Source organism: Drosophila sechellia, chromosome X (genome assembly GCF_004382195.2).
Source record: "Drosophila sechellia strain sech25 chromosome X, ASM438219v1, whole genome shotgun sequence".
Taxonomy (NCBI): domain Eukaryota; kingdom Metazoa; phylum Arthropoda; class Insecta; order Diptera; family Drosophilidae; genus Drosophila; species Drosophila sechellia.
The window spans coordinates 14,907,750-14,929,630 of record NC_045954.1 but is presented as its reverse complement, the minus strand read 5'-3'; the positions used below and the strand labels follow the sequence as shown (position 1 = coordinate 14,929,630).

General features: G+C 43.5%; 5 protein-coding genes and 1 long non-coding RNA gene across 12 annotated transcripts in view; 3 read left to right on the top strand and 3 right to left on the bottom strand.

Annotated features, from left to right (window-relative positions):
• Nucleotides 1-1,766: 1,766 nt before the first annotated feature.
• LOC116801947 lies at nt 1,767-2,461 on the bottom strand. Of its 4 annotated transcripts, none has more exons than XR_004362321.1 (3): nt 2,185-2,461; nt 1,985-2,133; nt 1,767-1,890 (listed from the first exon to the last, which is right to left on the bottom strand). It is a non-coding gene; the product is annotated as an uncharacterized LOC116801947 (long non-coding RNA). The 4 variants fall into 4 exon arrangements; XR_004362323.1 differs by having other exon boundaries at nt 1,767-2,133; nt 2,185-2,245; nt 2,315-2,399; XR_004362322.1 differs by having other exon boundaries at nt 1,767-2,133; nt 2,185-2,266; nt 2,315-2,383.
• A 1,437-nt stretch (nt 2,462-3,898) lies between these two features.
• LOC6619587 (lipid storage droplets surface-binding protein 2) lies at nt 3,899-8,649 on the top strand. 4 transcript variants are annotated; one of them, XM_032724123.1, is made up of 5 exons: nt 3,899-4,372; nt 5,767-6,204; nt 6,726-6,776; nt 7,152-7,333; nt 7,471-7,709. In XM_032724123.1, the coding sequence occupies exons 1-5, from the start codon at nt 4,180-4,182 to the stop codon at nt 7,612-7,614; spliced, it is 1,008 nt and encodes a 335-aa protein (XP_032580014.1). In that variant the 5' UTR covers nt 3,899-4,179; the 3' UTR covers nt 7,615-7,709. The 4 variants fall into 4 exon arrangements, with proteins under 4 accessions (XP_032580014.1, XP_032580016.1, XP_002043802.1 ...); XM_032724125.1 differs by lacking the exon at nt 6,726-6,776 and having other exon boundaries at nt 3,900-4,372; XM_002043766.2 differs by lacking the exon at nt 7,152-7,333 and having other exon boundaries at nt 3,901-4,372; nt 7,471-8,649.
• A 2,201-nt stretch (nt 8,650-10,850) lies between these two features.
• Nucleotides 10,851-12,909, bottom strand: LOC6619586 (1-acylglycerol-3-phosphate O-acyltransferase Pnpla3). Its single transcript, XM_032725058.1, has 2 exons — nt 12,281-12,909; nt 10,851-12,077 (listed from the first exon to the last, which is right to left on the bottom strand). The coding sequence occupies exons 1-2, from the start codon at nt 12,743-12,745 to the stop codon at nt 11,106-11,108; spliced, it is 1,437 nt and encodes a 478-aa protein (XP_032580949.1). The 5' UTR covers nt 12,746-12,909; the 3' UTR covers nt 10,851-11,105.
• Nucleotides 12,910-13,514: 605 nt separating this feature from the next.
• Nucleotides 13,515-14,783, top strand: LOC6619585 (transmembrane emp24 domain-containing protein 5). Its single transcript, XM_002043764.2, has 2 exons — nt 13,515-13,622; nt 13,687-14,783. The coding sequence occupies exons 1-2, from the start codon at nt 13,614-13,616 to the stop codon at nt 14,404-14,406; spliced, it is 729 nt and encodes a 242-aa protein (XP_002043800.1). The 5' UTR covers nt 13,515-13,613; the 3' UTR covers nt 14,407-14,783.
• Nucleotides 14,784-15,407: 624 nt separating this feature from the next.
• On the bottom strand, nt 15,408-16,094 carry LOC116802042 (NADH dehydrogenase [ubiquinone] 1 beta subcomplex subunit 7). Its single transcript, XM_032725061.1, has 2 exons — nt 15,986-16,094; nt 15,408-15,920 (listed from the first exon to the last, which is right to left on the bottom strand). Exon 2 carries the CDS (start codon nt 15,917-15,919, stop codon nt 15,560-15,562), a length of 360 nt encoding a protein of 119 aa, XP_032580952.1. The 5' UTR covers nt 15,920; nt 15,986-16,094; the 3' UTR covers nt 15,408-15,559.
• A 509-nt stretch (nt 16,095-16,603) lies between these two features.
• LOC6619582 (E3 ubiquitin-protein ligase highwire) overlaps nt 16,604-21,881 on the top strand; it is a 44,494-nt gene continuing 39,216 nt past the window's right edge. Inside the window, exons 1-4 of the mRNA XM_032725051.1 lie at nt 16,604-16,939; nt 18,868-19,978; nt 20,135-20,521; nt 20,710-21,829. Of these exons, the coding sequence (XP_032580942.1) occupies nt 16,869-16,939; nt 18,868-19,978; nt 20,135-20,521; nt 20,710-21,829 (2,689 nt within the window). The 5' untranslated portion in view covers nt 16,604-16,868. The remainder of the gene's footprint in view (nt 16,940-18,867; nt 19,979-20,134; nt 20,522-20,709; nt 21,830-21,881) is intronic.

The following is a 21,881-nucleotide window of genomic DNA, read 5'->3' as shown; positions in this document are numbered from 1 at the left end:
CTTTAATTTCTGGTTTGCGTTCATTATTATGTATTTATTTCTTTTCTGTTTTTTAATGGAACACACACGCTCCAGCACCAGAATCGAATTTTCTCAGTCTCTGAGGCATCGTCATCGTACGACGACGACATCCGTAAACCGTCCAAAGTCCAAACCGCCACACGACTTTTTGTGGTGACCGGCATTCTTGTTCCTTCTAGTCTTCTGTGGGTTTTCGCCCCATGACGATTTGAATCCGATTGCCGTACAATTCAGTGAACTGAAATAGTTCATTAGACCAATGTAGGGCGTGGTATTTAGAATAAAAAAAAATGTTTTGAATGGCGACTTTCTTATATTTATCGTCATTACATTTAATAATAAGATTGCATACCAAATTTCATTGTGATAAGCTGTGCAGAGGTCAAGTTACTTGAGGCTTACGATTTACCTTAATTCTAAAGCTTACACAACTAGTTTAGTTAGCACCCATCAATTGAAATCTACATATGTATGTGGGTCTTTTGGCCCATTTCAATGAATCTCAAAAATTTAATCGCCTCTGCAATTGGACTCTCGAGTAATTTGAACCCGTGTGTCACTAGATTGCGATAAGCATGGCGAACCTTGTTTAATAGGTGGCTTAAAGGCTTTACCTCATAACGATAACCGGCGACAATTATAAAACAAAGGCATTAAATGAATGAAGCAGCGTATAAAAAAAGTATTCAAAACCCCCTTATCTGCAAAGTACAATCCATCTAGAAAGCAGTACGAAAAAAAAGGAAATAAAAACTTAATATAATCAGCAAGCGACTGATTCGCCTTTCATGTATGTATGTACATATGTACAAGTGTACATATGTCGGAGAAGCCGAGAGCGATTTTTCTTCAGCGTCCATATTGCAATATGTCGCTGCGTGTTGTTCCTTCGATCGTTCTCACCAGACTAACTTAATCAAGCCTCGCTCTATCGATGCTTTTCCTTTAGTCCTCAACTTCACTCAATTATTTCATCATCCTTTCTTCGCTGCCACGAAACTCTACCAAAACCACCACAGGTGCCATGCTCATTTGATTCACACACAAATGATGTCCACTCAATAACGGAACGCTCTCCGTGAATTTTATTATTCGCTGCTCATTCGTGACATAACGGATCAACCACATAATTTCGGTTGCATTTAAATAATAATTCAAATAATACGTTAGATCTACTCAATCTCCGACATGTATGTACATATATAGAGGAACTCACTCACGCCGCTGATCCAAAGTCCAATATATGTCATCATTACCTGAATGTTTCCTCCTTCTATATAAAGATTATGCCGAGGCTTCTACAATTTTGGCACTAGATGTCAATGGAATTATAGGCTCAACCGTTTGGGAAAATACCCACAGACGGACACACTTTGGGTCTCGATAACGGTCAATCGTATATATATAAATATGTATATATATATATGTATGTATTTATATATACTGGGGCCTGTTAAGCCTATAGTATAAGGTCTGGGGCTTGTCTACGTGCGGCCAACTGCTAATCGGCTCTACATATATAAAACTCTTGAGCGGATTATTCCAATTCCAAATAACTTCTGTTAATGCATGTATATACATCATATACATCCATCCATAAAAAGCTGAGAATATTTTTTATGTATAAATACTTTTTTGCTCAACCCTACTAAAACGTAATTTAATCTTAACATTTCATTTCAAAATTATTCACCTTGTTCAACCTATTTATCTGTAGAAAGAAAATATGAAATAGCTTCGTAATATACTCGTTACAAACCCTCCAATATTTATTCATTCCAGTAATCTTAATTATCAGCTAGTGAAATCAGTTAGGTAAACATGGCTGAAGTGATTTCCTTCGTTTACTGTAATGTCCAGATACCACGCCTACATAAAATAAACTAAAAATAGTTTATAAAACCACATAAAAACTAAAATATGTGCAACAAACTGATCGAATCGGTTACATTGCTTTATTTACGTCCGATGTCGACGATCGCAACCCGGACCAAGTAGTGACGATAAGTCCAGCACCTGCTCTTGGTTACAACATAAACAGTGTTGTGACGACAGCTCCGGACTTTGGAACTACGGACTGGCAGCCATTGGTAACCTTCCCAACTCGAGGGCCTGGTTAATAAGCGCATTAGTGGTTAAGCCTTATCAGACAGACATAATTACCTTATATAGCTCATAATTCACTGAGGCCATTAACCCATTTTGGATTATTGGAATCTAGGTGCTTCGAAAGATGGAGAATGCTCTACTTTTATGGTTTCTTTGGGATCTAATTGAAATCCAATTGTATTACCTGAATACTAAGTTGTTACAAATGTATTTTTAACTATTTTTTTTTTAAATGAAGTCCGTTGAATCTGAAATGCAGGAATTAGGTTATTTTTCAACGTTTTCATTAACGCTTCATCTAAATCAAGGAAATTATTCCTTTATGTACTAATTGTAGATTTTAGGGACTAAAAACGTGCGGATGGATGTTTTTTAAAAAAAAGGGGGATGGTTCCGTTTTTTAGGGGTTAACTTTTAGTGGCTAGCACGTTTCGCGCTTGTAGTTCTCGTAATTTGTTTTCGTTTGTCACTAATCGGACTTTGGATTGTCAAGCGAATTACACAGCATTCGGCAAGTATTACGTAGAATACTGAATGTAGTTGTTTGACTGTGCAGTGGCGTATTATCGATGCGGTGGCAGGGGTTCAAAGGTCGCACGAAGCTTTTGCGTGGTTTTGCCCATTGGCCATTGATAATCGAAGTGTATGCACCTACATAAATATATTTTGGAATGTACTTCAATCTAAACATTGTTTGCGCCCGACACTACGTATTAATTAATCTAGTTGTCAAGCATGCCGAACAAACATAGGCGCTGTCTCTCTTCTTTTCCCAAATTTCTTTCTTTCTCTTCAGCTCTCTTGCTTTCTGGGCAGAAGAATTGGACCCCCTTCAAGGACAACACAGAAGAATTGCACTATGAACTCTGAATAGATCGGGGAAAAATGATCAAAATCAGTTTGGAAAGATCATGATAGAAAAACTGTTTATAGATTGATAATGGTACGTTTTTTCACCTGATTTTCTAATTATGTTTTACCTCGAAAATGAAGATAATGAAAATTGTGTCAAAAATTTTTTCATTTTCATTTAAAACAAATGTAGTACACAATTATTATTTCAAACAAATCGTTTGTACTGTAATAATTTATCATAATAATTTAAGTGTTCTGGTCAAAAACTAGAGTACAATTATTCATATTATAATTATATGGGGTCCCCAAAGAGAGTCCTAATCCAATCTCTCGCTGTTGCTGTTTTGGCGCTCTGCTCTCTCCGCAGCGAAGACTATCTTACAGCAGCAAACGATCTAGCTATTTTCACGATAGATGTTGCAAAGAAATGTTCCTAAGCTGATTTATAATTTTTGGTTATTTTAACCTTTTTATGTGTTTAGCACTGCTTATTCACTGTCTCCAATATTACCATTTACTGAAACAAGTTATCACAACAATGCTTAACATATTTGATAAACAAATTTTTTTATGGTTTGAATGGTTTATGGTTTATAGCTTGAAGCGTTTAGTATTATAATTATATTGTGTAACAACCGTGATTGTCAAAGCTCATGGTTCAATTTTAATAATATTAATTGTATTATAGCCCTATTACCCTCGACTGATCATAAATCTTGGAAAAACTCGCTGGGGTCTGATCCAAGAAGTAAGATCTGTTGGTAAAAACTGTACTTTTTAGCTATTTTACTTAAATTTCCTCATCCACTTCTTGCCAGATGCGGCATCACTGTTGCCCATAGCTTTTTGTTGCTCGGCGCTGGCAACACTGGCGGCGGCAGTCGCTCATATAATAAACCAGCCGCGCAGCTCGCAAATCAGTCAGAGAGTCCCAGCAAGCAGAAGTGAGCAGACGTGCCAAAAAGTGCTACGAATAAAATAAAACAGAGTGCTTCCAGAACGCAGACACAGACATACCCTACATTTGCACACTCACTAGCAGGTTAAGCTGTTTTTTTGTTCGTGAAAGAAAAAGAAGCAAGAGGCGAAAAGAAAAGTGCGGTGGCAAGCGAAAGAGCTTGATAGCGAAAGACAGAAAGAAAACGTGAAAAGGGCAGCAGAAAGCAGCACAAGAGGAACCAAAGAGAACTGATCATGGCCAGCGCAGAGCAGAAACATGCCACCGGGAACGGAACAACTGGCAATGGAACGGCGATAAACGATGTGGACCAGCCCAAGGATGCCAAGGACCTTCTGCCGCACCTTGAATCCCTCGAGAGGATCATCAAATTGCCCGTGGTAAATGCGGCATGGGACAAGTCCCAGGATGTCTATGGCAAAGTAAAAGGTAAGTGCAGCAAAGGAAAACAGAAGAAAATGAAAATAAGACCTCCTCCGGGTGCATTGAACTCGGCCAAGTCCCGTTACTTTGGCGCGCCTAACGGCACATATAGAGAATAAACGACCGGCGGAGGAGGAGGTAAATAGCAACAACAATTGCAGCGACCATATGCACTCGAAGCCGTAATCGAAACCGAAACCGTTGCTTTTTTGACTTTGCTTCGCCATTTTAATTCGAGTTGCAATTCGAACTCGAAACACATAGAGGGCAGCAACAACCACTCTTTTTTTTTGTTTTTATTTTTTTTTAACTTTAATTGGCCAGAAATTAAGCTCAATTGATATAAATTGATTGCCGGTCGTTCAATAATCGAAATCACAGCAACAACAACCATGACCTAGCAATAAGAAAAGCAAAAAGGCCGGCACTTTGCCCTCGTGACGCGTTGCGTTCAAAGTTCGCTTAAAATTTACATAATAATAAAACAATCTTGGCCAACGCAACAGAGAGCGAAAGAGAGATAGAGAGAGAGAGAGCAGTTGGCGGGCGGCAAAAAGGCCACCGCACGTAGGCTGCAGCCGCAGAGGCGCCGACAATAAAAGGGGGCTCGTTTGAGGAGAGAAAAAGCAAAGCAGACCCAATGGCCACTCCACTGGCACTGACAGTGCTGCTAGGTCTGAGCAAAAGTTAAGCTAAGGTTATACTTTAATTATAGCTAGAATAAAGTTACTAGTTTTTATCTCAATATTGATCCCAGCCTAAGTTTGCCGATCGTAAAATCACAGATCTCTGAAAAACAAATACTTAATGCATTTACTAGACAATACCGATTATACCAATTACCGCTGTCGAATAAAGCTAGATTTGGCTGGAAACTAACTAAAGCGCGCAGCACTTATGCTAAGGGGCTCTTGGGGTCTCACCGTCAGCAGCAGCAACAACAACAACAATTCTAGTTGGACTTTCGACTTGTTTGTGATATTTCGCAGTTGTTGTTGCTGCAGTTGCTGGGATTGGAATTGGAATTGGAATGGATGATGTGTTTGCCGAGTGACGAACTATCAAAGTCTAAACTGGCGGGCCCCAGACAGATAGAATAGGGGTCCAAGGGGCCCTGGGATTCGTGAACTGCGCAGTTGCTTATCAGCCAGAAATGCTACATATTTATTAGTATTATTATTATTATTGTTATTATTGTTATTATTGTTATTATTATTACGGTTGCAACTGATAAGCGCGCTCTTCTCACTTGTGTCACATGTGTGGGGTATTGCTACACATTTCTAGAAATTCTAGAAGTTCTAGATCTCTAAATTAAACAGGCTGTTAACTTTTAAAGTATACCTATATGATTTCCAATCTGTATGTTTCATCGTAATGTTAACTATTCATATTTTCAGGCAAAAATCGTGTCTTCGAATGGGCTTTAACGGCGGCCGAGGATTGTGTGACGCGCGCGGTGACAACTGCGGCTCCCTTCGTCACCAAACTGGACCGACCCATCGCCTATGTGGACCAGACCCTGGTCAAGGGCATCGATAAGCTGGAGGTAAAGGCCCCTATCATCAAGGACACACCCCAGGAGATCTACAACCAGGCCAAGAGCAAGGTGATCGATGTGGTGCAGCCCCATCTGGAGCGCGTCGTCAAGTTCAAGGCAGCTGGCCAGCAGAAGGCCGCCTCGCTGAAGGATCTGGCCTGGCAGAAGGCCAACGAGGTGCTGGCCACCCAGTACGGCAGTCTGGCTGTCAACGGAGTGGACACCACCACGGCGCTGGCCGAGCGCCTCCTGGAATACTACTTCCCCAAGTGCGAGTCGGATGTGGAGGAAGATAATGGTGAGTGTTGACGGTATAGTTACAAAAAAGTAGGGCACTATGTGAGGTTCTTTTGTTTATATATTTATTCATTGGAGCCGTTGCACAGTGGTTTCACTTGGAATCTCCCAATTGCCATGACGTAAAATTCGTATTAAAATTTATTAAAATAAAAGTTAATTGATGCAACTAAATTGAAATCTTGTTGAACATTTCATTACGTTTAAAACTACTTTTTTATTAATTTAATATCAGCTACATGAGATCATTTTGTCCTGTCGTACTTCCATTATTATTATAATAGATACTTCTTTCTAAAAAAATGTAATAATACTGTCTTCAGAGCGAATAAGTTTAGAATTCAGTTTTATTTAAGAACTTTGTATGATGGTGGAGAACATTATTTATTGGCTCCGTACCATTTTCCATCTGTTGGCCCAAAAATTTAAAATTAGCTTGTTTGCCTTCTGCTGCCCTCACTTTTTTTGCGCGGTGTGTAAACAAAATTCTAAATATAAATCGTAAATATTTTTAATTCTCAGATGATAAACAAAATGCCGTCGTGAAGAATGGCAAGAGTTCTGAAAATGACAGTAAGTTCCCGATCCCCGATCCGATCTTTTGTTCGTTCGATCGTTTGTTTCTTTGTCTACCACTAACACACCGTCTAATAAGCATAAAAATAGCAAGTAAATAAAAAAGCATGAACACTAATCAAGCATGGTGATAATTTCACACACAAAACGAGAACAAAATGGGAATATAATTAATATACAGAAATATTTACGATTTCGAGTCGAGCCATAAATGTTGTCTCTAGCCTTGGGATTTCCGACACCCAGATCCTGATCCTGGTCCTGTGCCCGCCCCTAACTTTAATTAACCGCCCAACACCCTCCAAAAAGTGACACTAATTTTCTAAATTAATATCTCTCTCTCTATCTCTCTTTCTCTGTGCCATTTGTTAGTTATTGTTGTTGGGGAGAGCTACGACCGGGATCAGGATCAAGAGATTGATGATAGATTCTTAGTGGCCGCCTCGACGGTATTTCTGTCCATGTCCCTGAAAATCATAACCGAAATTGTTGAGTACGTTAGAAGAAATCCAGAGATCGTAGGCATTATCGATAGGGAACTCAACAAGTTTATGGTAAGCACACACAAGCCCACACAGCGCCACACTTACTAATCAATCAATGACTTGTTTATAACCCGTAACAAATACTCAAATTACTATTGCTCGCTTCCCTCGCTAATGGCGATTGCCTTTGCTCATTTTACTTGTAGTGCCAGTTCCCGCCAGCGAGGATCCAGTCCTACACACAGTACAGACGGTTGGACGGCTATCCAACAAGATCTCGCGTCGCGTCTATCGAAATGTCTCCCGACAGATCAAGCAGGTCCAGAAGGGCAACATCAACGACTATCTGAGCTCCCTGATAGCCGCCCTCAAGTTGCATCAGTACATCAACTTTATTAACTCGTCGATGGGCACGAATGTGGAGCAGTCAGGCGGCAGCAGCAGCGACGCCTGTTCGCCATTTGGTACCACCACTAGCACCACTACCACCAGTTCAGCCAGCTCCACCAGCAACAACAAGCCCGTTGTGGCCTAGCCACATGTGGCCGAAAGCAAACGGGCGCCGGCGGTGTCTTCTCAGCAGTGGAGAAACAGCAGCCCATCTACAACTATATCTATCTATAGCTAGATATTATCCTCTTTCACACACGCTCACCACCTAAGATACCCCCCTACCAACCACTCACGCCGCCCATTTTATAATGTATTTTATAAATTTCTTTTTTTTTTTTGTTGCGTACTATTTCATTGAGTGTACTAGTAGTACTTCAATAGAGGATCATCTAAAGTGGAGAAGGTTATTCGAACGCACACCCAAGAAGCCCGCCTCCTCCTGCGCCACCTGCTTTGTAAATATTTATTTGAACTATAGCCCTCACCAATCCTAGTTGTAAGATATAGTAGTCGCAGAGATTCGGGAGTCAGAAGAGAGCGTTTTTTTTTCGTCAATTTTAGCTGTGCTAAAGTGCCACGCATGCATTGAATAATACATTATATATATATACTAAAACACACACCTATATATGCCTGATATATACGCAGATATATGATATATATACAAATAGAGAGAAACACACGCACACGGTTGGCATAGTGCGGTTTAGCTGTACGTATACGTAATATAATACCTAATGCTATTTCTATATCTATTTAAATTCCATTGTACGCTCGCTGGGAGTCCAACCAGATGATGTCTAATTGCTAATGAAAATGAATTATGCCTAATATATATCCATATATATATACATAACACAACACACACCCCCCCTCCCCTCACACACTTGTATGGAGAACCTAGCCATAATGTTTGCTCTAAACAATTAGATTGATAATATTAAATATTAATAAAAAGAACCAACGCAAAACTGGAACGAAGAACAAGAGAATTGCCAACGAATTTCTTTCAATTATTTTTGCCTCTGCCACTCGATGATGAGCGAAGGGGAGAAAGAGGAGCTCCTACTGCCCCCTATCTGATTAGGCGCCTTATCGGGACAGCACTGTACGGTCCGCTGATTTATTTCGAGTTCAGTCGCTGCAGCGAATGAATTTATGGAGCACTCGCTGGCCAGATAAGGCGTCTATATGTATGTACACTAAGTTTTCGAACATGTGATATTAAAGTGCGTTTTGCTGGAAATCAAAAATCGCTGCTAAAACCATGTGCTTCATATTATAGTACATATAATATGTATGTCAACTAACCATTCCAATATTAGCTGGCTAGATAATACCAAAATTTGTATTTGGTTGCCAGTTACAATGACGTATGGGGGAATTACTTCTGCTTGCCCATTTGGCCCAGTTCCAGTTCCAGAGTTAAGATCCCACTTTCTTGAGCCGCACTGTCGTCGCCCAGTGGACTTGTGACTCTGTCCCTGTCGATAATGACGGCGTTAATGGCCATGCAATTATCCGTCTTGTAGATTGGGCAAAACGTCGACGTCGGCTTCTCGGAGTTTCCTTTTCATTTCGTTTGGCTTCGCCAATCCACTTCCTTTGCGGATTCTCCCCCGATGCTCAACCATCTCATTTGTATGCTCCACGTCTGGCCGATCGCTTTAATTTTGCGCTCCCGACCAGAGGAACATGCCCAGGGGCTCAGGGGTCTGTCCAAAGTCTGGACTAGGTTCCAGTTTGACCGCCGCCTGGTGCCTGGGGAATCAATCTCAGGTCCAGACCCAGCATACTTGGCATAATTTTGAGTTTTGCGAAATGCATTTGGTCTGAAAATATTCATGAGTTTCGGTCTGGCCAGAAAAGGGCTTCGCTGAGGTATTGGTATTTCTTGTGGAACCCATGGAACCCATGACTTGCTCGACGGGTTTCCGAAACCGCAGTCGACTAATATGGCATGCACAAGGAGAAAAAACGGAATCAAAATAAAATCAATCACTTAATAAATGTAACTGCTAACTAGTAGAATACCTAGAAACTCGCAAATCTTAGCTTAGACCAATTCTACGTACTATTATGGTCTTATTGGATCTCTTCGCTAGAAGAACCATTATTGGTATTATGATAAGTATATCTACTTCTTGTGCTCTACAACACTAGAGTCCTCGATACCATATTGATACTGATAGGTAAATCCGATTCTTCCGATTGAAGACTTGATGCCATGATAAGTAAATCTTCGCTGTATATTCGATGAAGCTCTGCTAGTCTTTCGTTGATTAACTTTCTTGATGGGTAGATCCTCTGAGTAAGTGCAATGCACCGATCGTTTGTAGGTCCGTTCCGATGATCATGGAGGTAACGATCGTCATTGGACAGCCCAATGTAATGGAAATGCGAAACGCAAGGTGTGTACACTTCCACAGGGGGGCCTCCGAGTGTAAAGATGTTAATGGACCCGGACTTTGGACCGGTCTCCCCCGTTCAGATTCCGATTCTTCTCGCAGCGATGATGACGAGGTCTGGTCTTCCAGTCCTCGCCTGGCAACGACAATTCTTATCGCGGTGAAAGGGGGGCGGGGAAGAGGAGAGAGTGGACCCATACAGGCGTTCCAACTATAAACGTAATCAAGAGTAAGTACTATAAAAAAAAAAAACTGAAAGACTTTATAAAACACACACAAATACAAACACCGACGAGAGGGAAGAGACCCAAGAAAGAGAGTTGAAGCGGAAGTGTTCCGGGGGGCAGGCGGTGTTAAAGCCTCAGGATGAGCAACCGCCTTCGGCGTAAGGGGCGTGGCATCCTTTGATCACCACGATTGTGCGAGCGAGACGGGCGAGGTGCAAAGTGCAGAAAGTGGCGTGATTCTTATTATTCATTCTCTCGCTTCTGATTATTGAGTATGATATTGCACGTATATGTACATATGTATATGGGTATTATTGCGCCGACTTCTCTGATCTCGTCGTGCATCATTCTCTCCTGCGTTGCACCTAGCTGATAAGAATCTGCGTCAGAGGCTCGGATCTGGAGGTTATATCAGTTTATTCGGCTAGAAGAATCGAGTGCAACGCAGCAAGCGGATTTCAATTTCGGTAGCCAAATACTTAGAATCTTCGCAGAGATTTCTTTCTTTCTTTTTTTTTTTTTGCTAGGACCTTAAAATGCAGTCATAAAGTGAACTCATTTATCTTGTGTACTGAAATATTTTCAGTAAAACGTGTACATTTGATTTGTTGCTATACATCAATTACAATTATGTTTGATCAAATTTATTAAGTTATTCACAGCAGTCAGTACATAAAAAACATTTAAAACTACTATGTTTGAGAAAACAAAACGCGGAAAAGTTTGTCCATTGAATAAAAGTAATTGCGCGAACAGACATAAAAATCAATTGGAAACCGATCGATTGACGATCGCTGATAAAGCTAATGGCGCCTAATGAACGCCGGATGTCCCCTTTACCTCAGCCTCCTGATCTTCCGATTCAATTTGGCTGGCCTCGCACACTCGTTGGGCCTTGACTTTGTCGTTATCGCTATCACCCAGTGGCGTCGATGGGGGGCAGGAGATGGTCGCGGAGTGGCAGGCGGCAGGTGCCTGCATCAGAGCGAGATCAAAGTGCGGCTGCTCGCAGAGCGTGAGACTCTGGCTGAGATGGCGGGCGATCACTTGGACCATGTGCCTGGCCAGCGGCGGAGCGAACATAACGCGACGCAGGAGCGCCCAGGTGGAGCCCATGAGCGAGCTGCCATAGTGATCGTGCTCCTCTGGTGGCCTCTTCTCCAGACGTTGCTCTTTGATCGGTGTCCCATTCTCCACGCTGGTGGTGCTTTTTTGGTGGTTCTTCTCCTGATTTCTGATCTCCATTTCAAAACTCCTTCCGTTCCTGATCTTTTCGTGCTGGTTTTTCTTGATCCTCTGCGGACTTGGTCTTTGAGTCTTATGTTTTCGATTCCTTCGCTTCTTGTGCTGCACATCCTTTTTGTTTGTAGTCATGCGATTTAGGTGCTCCTTTTCAAGATCCCTTGGGCTCTCCCGCAGCTCCTTCTCCCTCTCCATCTGCTGATGGATCCAACTGATCATGCCCTTCTCCTGGACCCTGAATCCCTCCTTAAGTAGGCTATTCCTGCGAAGAAATTGGAGCGTATCATCGTAGCCCTGCTGACAGAAATTGGCCATGAAATCCGCCCTGCCCGGCACCAAGATGCGCACCATGCGGCGCAGATTCCGCCGGGACAATCGGATGCAAGTGTTCGCCCAATTGATGTTCAGCTGGAGCAGATGGGGGTTCTGATCCCGTGGGCATATGTCGCTCTCCCCGCAGAATGGACTTACGGTGACGGTGTGCTCGTCCAGCAGCGGCAGATTATCGGAAAAGGCCCCATCCATATAGCGAACTCCTCGGACCTGATAAGACATACATATATTTCATATATACATATATATTCAAGTGGAACACCTGGTTTGAAATTTTGGTTTGTCGTTGCTGATAATCTTAATTTCGCAGAAAAGAAGCATTTAAATTTCTTAAATTTCTTTATTAGATATTTTATGGAAAGTACGCGATTTCTTCTGGCTTCTATATCACCAATAATAATTAAGAAACCCACCTGTGGAGGCACCAATCCAGACAGTCCGGGAATGAAGCAGGAGCACATGAGGGCCTGGAGGAGCTCCTGCCGAGAGCTGAACTCCGACATGACCACATTGCGGCGATCGCTGACGCGGGTAAGGGAAATATGGAGTCGTCCGCTGGCCAGTAGATGGGCGTCCTCGGGCAACCAGCTTCGCATGCCCTCGAGGAGGCACTCCGGCAGATTGAACCACGGACTGAAGGCGCCCAACGAATGCCGTTGTATCTCCTGGACAACTCGCAGGAAATCCCCGGCCATGCATTCCAGCGGGAGATCACAGATGAGGCAGCAGGCGGCCAAGGCACCGGCGGATGCGCCGGCAATCCTCTCCAGCAAAAGTTGGGGGGCGTGTTGGCGTAGGCAGACGGCCACGCCCACGTGGTAGATGCCCAAGAAGCCACAGCCGGAAAAGGAAAGACTCCTCCTGGTTCGGATCTTCATCTTTGCTAATTTAACCGATTCGTGGCAAATAAGCTCTTCACGTGATCAGCTAAAACTGACATATAATCCGGTATGCCTGTCTCTTTTTCGCCTGATTTTCCGATTTTTTGTTGACGTTTTTTATTCTATTTTTCCAATTTTTCTTTCGAGCTTATTCTTGGCCTGGTCAGTGTGACCTTGCAAAGTTGTTTTCAATACTGTAAAATACTAATTAAAAGGGTTTGGAAACAACAAAAGCAATACGACATATTGTTTAAATTTAACATATTTATGGTTGTATTACTTTTGAGATTGCTTATTATGTTGGTAGTATATTTGGATTATTATTCCATCTCTTTGCGACACAGGTCTAAGTGTTAAACTTAAAGTTATAAAAACGGGCTTAAAATTGTTTTTGCTTATTGTATTAATCATATAATTTTTTTGTTTTTAACAATTTGGTATATTTAATTTTCTCATTTAAATTTGCCGCCAATTCAAAATCCGTTATTGCCATCGTTGCCAGATCTTCCCGTTGAAATCTAGCTAAATGTTTATTAAATACTATAGGAAAGATAGCAAATTCGCCGAAGTAATTGATTAAGAACACGGGCCATTAAAACTAATACTTTTTCACTTAAGTTATTTAATTGGGAAAGTATATCTTTATTTTATTCTATATTCTCATTTCATATTATTATTACCGTGCTAAGATATTTATACAAAATCTGTACGTCGGCATATCTGGCTATAAAATAGCTGACATTGCATCGCTGAAAAACTGCGAAAAGCGAAACCACTTATTAAACTTCCGAACTCTGCACCGCAAGCGGTCACACTGCCACAGCGAGCATTTTGTATTTTTTAATATTAGGTTAAACAACTTACAATGCAAGCGGTAAGATAAGGAGCCGGCTAAATTTAGCCACCATTACTCATTACCTTTGCGTCACTGCGTCCAGATCTGGCTGGGAATGCCTGGGTTGGTCCTGCTCCTTGCCATCGCAGCCCTTCTGCTGGGCGTCCAGGATGCGGATGCGTACGACAAGGAGATGACCGTCTATGTGGACGCCGGCAAAACGGAGTGCCTATACCACTCGGTGCGCCAGGGCGAGATCATCGACTTTGAGTACCAGGTAATCGATGGCGGGCACGGCGACCTGGACATCAGCTTCACCCTGCTGGACCCCATTGGCCTGGTGATAGTCAGTGACTTCAAGAAACCGGAGAATGTCCATCGCCACGAGGTGGCCAAGGAGGGCGATTATCGGTTCTGTTTCGACAATAGTTTCAGCATGTTCAACCGCAAGACAGTGTTCTTCGAGCTGATTGTGGAGCGCGAGGGAGAGGAGCTGCAGGGTGACTCGCAGTGGAACGAGGTGGACGAGCTAACTGGGCTCTCGCGGGACGAGTATTACGATATGAAGGTGCAGGACATTATGGACTTTATAGGACGCATTCGTCTGCAGCTCACCAAGGCCCGCCAGTTGCAGGATGTGCTCCGTTCGCACGAGGCACGCGATCGCAATCTGGCCGAGTCCAATTTCCAGAAGGTCAACCACTGGTCTATGCTGCAGATCAGCGCCATGATCGGTGTGGGCCTCATCCAGGTGTTCATGCTGCGCAGCATCTTTGCCACCGGCGGACGGATGCACAATCTGTGGCGCAAATTGGGCATTTGATGGGTCGGTCCTGTGCGCGGTGACGAGGAGAAGCCTCTACCAAAGATGTGTGTGCCGGAGCAACGAGGATGCATTTGCTCGGCATCCGGCAGCTGGATCCTCCCCCACTAGTTAGAATGTAATTTATAAAACAACCCACTTGCCATCATCAGTAGTTCGTTAGTATCTATGCATATACGATTATATATCATACATTATGTAGTCAGGAGAGATATAGTATTCCGCATATTTATAGATATGCGGGTGTGTGCTTGTGATATACGGGGTGTGTTGTGTGTGCGCGCAAGTTCGTTGCATTGTTAAACGAAAGCAATTGTACGATTGTAAGCAGATGAGAAATGCAGAAATTTTGTGAATAAAAGGAGTTTTACTGCCTACACGGGGGCTTGCTAAGTTCATTAATAATTCTGCTTAAATGGAAGCCATTTGGAAGGGTTTACTCTAAGCTATTAAAGCTAATTGGTTGAAAGACTTCCTGTATGAACATCTCACCCAAAGGGCAAGAACGACATATCCAGCTATCTCAAAGTTGTAAAATGTTTTTAAAATTGCCAATTGTTTAGATAAAGAATACTTGTTGATAACCAAACGCCATTGTGTTCCAATTACCTATGGTGAGGTGAACACAAAAATTACATTAGGAACTACACTGACAATTGGAATCTATGCAATCTATTGAATTGAATTGCATTGTATAGGCATTAGTTATATTTTTTAAAAAATATTTTGGAACTTATTGAAGTATTCGTCACTGGTGGCAACAACTGCGTTGTTTAAGAAATAAATAGTTGGCAGATACTTTGGACGATTTGTTTATCGATATTTCCGCTCAGTTCAACTGCAGTTCGTATTTCCTATAACATCCATACCTTCATCCCACTGCTCATCCAACTAAATCCATTTATAAATGGATAATCCATCCACGATCCACATCTCCAAGACACTCGTCGGTTTTTTCGAACAGTTTTTCAATCGTTTAATGGATAATAAAAAAAAAATGGTTAGCAGATCCGCATTATTACTAGCATGGAGTTGTTTATTGACATTTCCGCTGGAAACTAGCTTGCAACATGGGGCAGTGGCAGTGAATCCGCGGCCAGGAGCGTCGCCTGATGTTGTTGGGGGTGTTTTTTTGTGTATAGGGGTATCTAGCCTAAGCCAAGGCGGCCTTGTTGAGGCGCTTCTGGCGCTCCAGCAGGCGGCGCTCTCGCTCGAACTCCTTCATGCGGAGCACGTAGTCCTCGTACTCGCAAGTGAGGTACTCGTGCTTCTGGTGGGCGCACTTGTACACAAACGGGAAGGTGTCGCTGCGGCAGGCCTGGTAGGCGATGGCCAGGTGGGCGCAGTAGTCGCGGAATTCCAGCGGCAGCTTGGCGGACTCCATCTCCTCCTGGGTGGCGATCATCACACGCTCCTTGCGCGACTCGAAGCCCATCAGTGGGTCAAAGGTAGGCACCATATCCGGGCCGGGCATCACGTCCGGTTTCATGTAGTGCGTCAGCGCGTTGCCCATCCTGCGGGTGGGGAAAAGTCGTTTTAGTACACTCGCAAACCATTGAAATTCGCTCAATTAAATTACGTAAATTGTTTTTCTTCGATTTCGGTTGTGCCGCAGCTGTCAAAGTTCTTCTTCTTCCTGCCCCTGTTGTTTTTGTTGCAAGTGACAGCTGCTGGCAGCGTTGCCAGCTCGCGATACGTCGGCGTTTTTCAGCACTGCTCGAACAGCTGCTGTGTTGCAATGTATGTGAAATATTTTTAAATGTTAACTTTTATAACGGAACTTTTAAGGAAAAGGCAAACAGATTTTGAAAGTTGAACAATAAATGTGATTTTAGTAATCAATACTTTTGCGTTGTTTCATAATATAAAACCTTAACAAAGGCTGAGAGGTAGAAACCAAATTTGTTGATTTAAAATAAATAACATAAAAATTGAATGAAATACTCCTGCGACTTAAAGAATCTTAATCTCAGACAGAACTTAAATCGAAAAGCTCCGAAATCTTTAAGATTATAAGCACAGAATAGGACATGCCGCTCTGTTACCAACACTGTCATTGTCTCCCACACAGCTGAGCGTCCTCTCTCGCAGGAAGCGAACAAGAGCAAGAGGGACGAAAGTTATAGTTCCCTCGTTCCCATTGTACCGTTGCGTTGTCGCTCGGTGTGTGTTTCCTTTTTTTTTGCGTGAAAGTGACAAAAGGCAAATGGCAAAAACAAAGGGCACTCAAATTGCCAGACGATGCTCGGCAAAATAGTTAAATTCTAGTTGTTAATTCATATTTTGTTTAATAACCGCTGTGCAATATAAATCATTAGCCAAAGAAGAGAAGAGATAAACGGGAGAGAGCGAGCATAACGTTGTAACGGTAGACGGCAACAGTAACGGCTACGGTAACGGAGCATTAGAATATATAGAAAATATCGATTGGAGCACTGGATCTAACGGAAAATCGGGCCAAAATGGTTGGCCTGCTCAATCCGCTCAAGTATGGCGACCACTTCTACGAGCTGTACACGAACAGCACGCGCAGGTAATCCCCGCCAGCATCTGGATAAGTAGATGTCTCGGAGTCCCATTAAGTTGCCATGTAGGATGTAGGGGTTAGGGGCCCTACATCCCCTACGTCCCGTACAGCCCATCCGACTTGGGGTGGAAAAATCGATCTGCTGCACTCGGCTTTCGGCTTCCAATCTGGGTCTTCAACCCCTACGCAATTCACATTCGCTCTCCGCGCTGTCGCAGCACCCCCCGATTTTTGGGGGTTGCAACGGGCGGAAGTGAACAGTCCTGCGCCGAACAGCTGAGCGCTGCTCTCAATCAGCTGACTGCCGAGTGCCTCGCGACCTGCATTAATACACTGATGGCCCACGAGGCGATGGTGCGGCGTTTTGAATGTCCCTCCCCGTTAAAACCGCCAAAAAACACTATCTTTGGGAGACCACATCAAACGGATTGGGGATTAGATATTCCTATATATATTATTCATATAATATATCAACAAAACAATATCTGGCGAAGGAAAATGTTAATTTGAATGTCTAGAACATATTTAAGATCAGGAATATATATGCTATGACAGATTTGTAGTTTAAAAAAAACATTAGAATTGATCAAAGATCAATAGAGTTTAAAGTTTACGAAAAGGAAACATTGCTTTAATAGCTTTAATGAGTTGAGTCTTAAATATAGGGCATATATAGGAATTGTTACCAATTCGGGACCTTGGAATTAATATTATTTAATTGAATACCTGGACAACAGTTAGTTGGCAAAATGTCGAATCAGCTCAAGAAAATCGATTTGGCAGGAGGCGTGTAAAAAGTTTCTTATTGTCTTGCTTTTATTGATTACTGACAAATTGCTTTAGAATAATTAAACGTTTTCACCAAGGTTTTGGGTTTTCGAGTTTCACGGATTTAGTACACTGAATTTGAGTTTGCCAATAAGAACTTGCTTTTACAAACACATTACTTCATATTGTATTATTTTTTAAATATTTACATTCGATACCGACACTTTTCAAGCATTTATATTTGGAACACCTTTTAAAAATTCCTCAAGTGCTCTCTTTTAAGCATTGTAATGAATTGATGTAAATGACTTTGAGGAAGTTACACACTTTCGAGGCAGTAATTGCTTCTTCTCGAACTTTGAGCTCTTTTACATGTGTACGGTATTGAAAACCACCTGTCAGCTGCAGGATACAAAAGTTCCGGATGCATTCAGTCGCAAAAATGGTCATGTGGGTATACGAGTATGCATACATATATACATATGTGCATCCCAAAGCTTGCACCTTGGTGCCCGATATGTGTACATATGCATGTGCATCTGTCGTCCAAAAATAACGACCGCCATCCAGGATAAAAGCTTGCAGGCTGATAAGAGCCAATAAGAGCGAAAAGCTTCCTGTAGGCAAACAAAAACAAATGCAAGTCCTTCGCCAGGACCTCGCAAATTAAGCTTGTTCCCCTTTTTCAGTTAGTTGGAATGCGTTTTTGATTTATGACTTAGAGTTTGATTAGTGTCCCTGAATATTTTCATAAGTTTTTCATTCAAGTGAGTCCGTTTAAAGGTAATTCCGTGCTTTTTACTTATCAACTATTACATAGTGTATAAACTAATAACAAATAACGCACGAATTCAAAGTTTTCAACTTTATCATAGTTCATAGTACAAAATATACATATGTGCGTTCCACCTGTCGAACAGATACACATTTAAAAAAAATAAAAAGATTTCTGCATTTTCAAAGGATTTTAGTTCAAAAATGTGATACAAAGTATTATTTTATATTATTGTTTTAATGAATTTTAGAGTTTTCTTTTCCTCAATCTCTTGTATTTTTTCTGCATAGCTTAATGTTATTTTCATGGTAGGCGCTTATTGATTATTTATTTAAGTTCATCATACATTTTGTATAATATTTTTTAACCCATTTATTCCTTTCTATTACAGAAAAATGCAACACGATCGCAAGGTGCTAACGAAACGCAAAAGTCGTAAGGACAAATCGGCCGCAGCAATGGCAGCGGCAGCTGCTGCAGCGGTTCTGGAAGGGAATGCGGGTGCCGGGGGACTGGTGAATCCGCTAGATCCACCGCTGGTCAAGGAACAACTGATGATCTTGCCCTCGTTTCCGGTGGCGCACATTGAACTGGATCCAAATGCGTCCAAGTTTGCTGTCTTCTCGGCAATTAGATCCACGGTGCTGGAGGCAGAGACCCGCTACTCCCTGTTCCAGGAGGGCGGTGCACCCAGTGGCCAAAGCGGATCGAGCCAGAAGAAGTGGAGCAATAACGTGAACTCAGCCTGCTGCATGATGTGTGCCCACAGTTGCATGATAAGCAACCTACTCGATTGCTCTTGCCACGCGCACATGGCTATGCACGGCGCTGTTGGGCCTGGGAATGCAGGTCCTGGCGGACCAGTTGGGGTCCTTGTCGATGGCCGGATACCGGCTCCAGTGCCGGTGGTCGTCGGAGGACCCGGTTTGCCAGCAGAGAAGCGACCACGTCGGGATAGCGCCAACAGCGATGCGGATTCGGACACGGAGGAGCCCACCGAACGGGAGCCCGTCTACGCCACAGTGCCGCTGATTGTGGGCGCCGGTTTGCGCAGTCTCTTCGAGCTGATCGCCGATGCCCGGCATGTTCATCCGCTGCTGTGCACCAAGGCGCTGAAGGCCCTGCTGGATGTCATCCAGGGCCAGCAGCCGGAGAGTTTTAAGCTAGAACCAGAGGAGCTGATCAATCCGCTGTACGATCTCCTTCTCGATTTGGCCACCATGCCGGCGGCACTCAATTCGGCCACCGGTGCGGAGGCCAACTGGTCGGCCATGGCCTGTGCCGCTCTCCTGGGACTGTGCATCGCACGCGGTGATACGGGCAAGATGCTCAAGGCTATTGCCGCCATGCTGATGACGCCGCGTCAGCTCTCCGCCCAGATTGTCCAGCTGCCGGTGGTACTGGCCACCTTGCAGCACACGGTGATCAGTGCGGCGTTAAATAAGCCCACCAGACCGGATTTTCACAGCCACGGGGTGCCGCACAATTCCCTGATCGATGAGGTGAGTTAGGCACATGGTTAGTGTTTTTTTGTTGTTTTATTTTATAAAGAGTTCATGTTTTATACTATATTTGGTGTTTCCTTGTTTACATCTACTATCTAGGTGTTTGTTTGGTGTTGAATTTTTTAAAACAAAAATGTTCCCCTTTTTTCATAGTTTCCCGTGAAGTTGCCGCCCTTGAGCACAGGTGCTCCCATCACCTCGCCAGCAATGGCCTGCGATGGAGTGTTTGTCTATCTACTCTATGGAGGAACGTTGCTAAAAATCGGCACTGGCTTTGGGGGATCCTACAAAGGTCACATCTATGCCCAGAATGAGGACTTCAGCCATGAGAGGAGCGCCTGGCTGGGCTACAGTGGCGGGCAGCTCTACTTCCGGCGCACCTGTCGCCGCAGTGCTGGCGACCAACTGCAAATGGTGGGCCTGGACACGCTGGCCATCAAGGCGATGAGTCCATTGAGTATGCTGCACATGCGCGAAGGACTCAACTACGTGCTCTTCACGGACGACGACTCACTGCATGCCATCTGCAGCAATCGCGATGTAAGTATCTGCATTTTATTTAAAATCTCAGTATAATCATAGAAAATAACACAATTAAAATCAATTTTCGATTATTAAATATTTTTCTTCAAATAAAATATGACAGAATATCCCTAACATTTAAAAATGAATGTATAACTATATAAGATTACTTTGTAATGAGTATTATTTTTTTTTTTTTTGAATAGGATACACTGGTGGTCAAGAAACTAAATCTGTACCACAATAGCTACAACATTGATCCGCCACCCTTTGAACTGCCGCTCCAGTTGGCCCGCAAGAAGTTCCGGACCTTGGGGTATGCGGCCTTCGAGGACGAGCTGCTCAATCAGTATCAGATTCAGCGCATCCAGTCGGCCCACAATAGTTTCGAGCCAAAGCTACCTGCTCCCTGCAGAGATGCGGATGTGGATGTTATGGGCATGGCCTGCGGCAAGGAGTTTGGCTTGGTGCGGGCCAGTAATGGTCGCGTCTACTATTACGGAAAATCGGCTGCGCTCGGATTGAAGTGCGTGGGTCGCACCCCCACCCTCAAGCTCACCGAGCTGGTCATCTCAAAGGCGGCCAATATAGTCCATGTGGCCGTGGGACACGATGGCATTCATGCACTGTTGGTCAATGATGATGGCACCGTTTTCTTTGCGGGCACAGCTCGTCGCGGTGAAGATGGTGATAGCAGCAAGAACCGGAGGCAACCGAAGGCGGTTAAACCGAAGAAGATGACCAAGATAGATGGCCATGTGGTGGTGCATGCCGCCTGCAACAATGGCACCTCTGCATTTGTAACCAAAACCGGAAAGCTGATCATGTATGGCAAGGATACGGCCCACTGCGATGCCATGGGCTTCGTCAGTGAGCTGCTGGAACAGCATGTGACCAAGGTGGCGCTGGGCAAGGCCCATTGTGTGGCCCTCAATGCCAAGGGGCAGCTCTTCTCGTTCGGGCTGAACAACAAGGGTCAGTGCGGCAGGATATTCAACAAGTTGCAGCCGGTGAAGGATGTGCCGCCATTTGCCTCATCCTCAACGGCCGCCGCCTGTTTTGCATCCCTGCTGCCACTGGACAAGCGCCTCAAGCTGGACTTCTCCACGCTGTGCGACTACGATGACCATAATCTGGTGCAGGGTCAGTGCCGCGTGTGCGTCATTTGTCGAGAATGTACGGGATACAATGTTAGCTGTGTCTCCGCTCTAAATGTACCACTGGATCAGCGTTTGGCGGGCAGTATATGTCCCTGTGGTCACGGAGATGCGGGTTGTGCCAAGTGTGGCCTATGCGCCGCCTGCATTGCCCTCCAGGATAGCGATGGTGAGTTTATCTACTGATCGAGAAATCCTTAGTTACATTTTTAAATACCGAT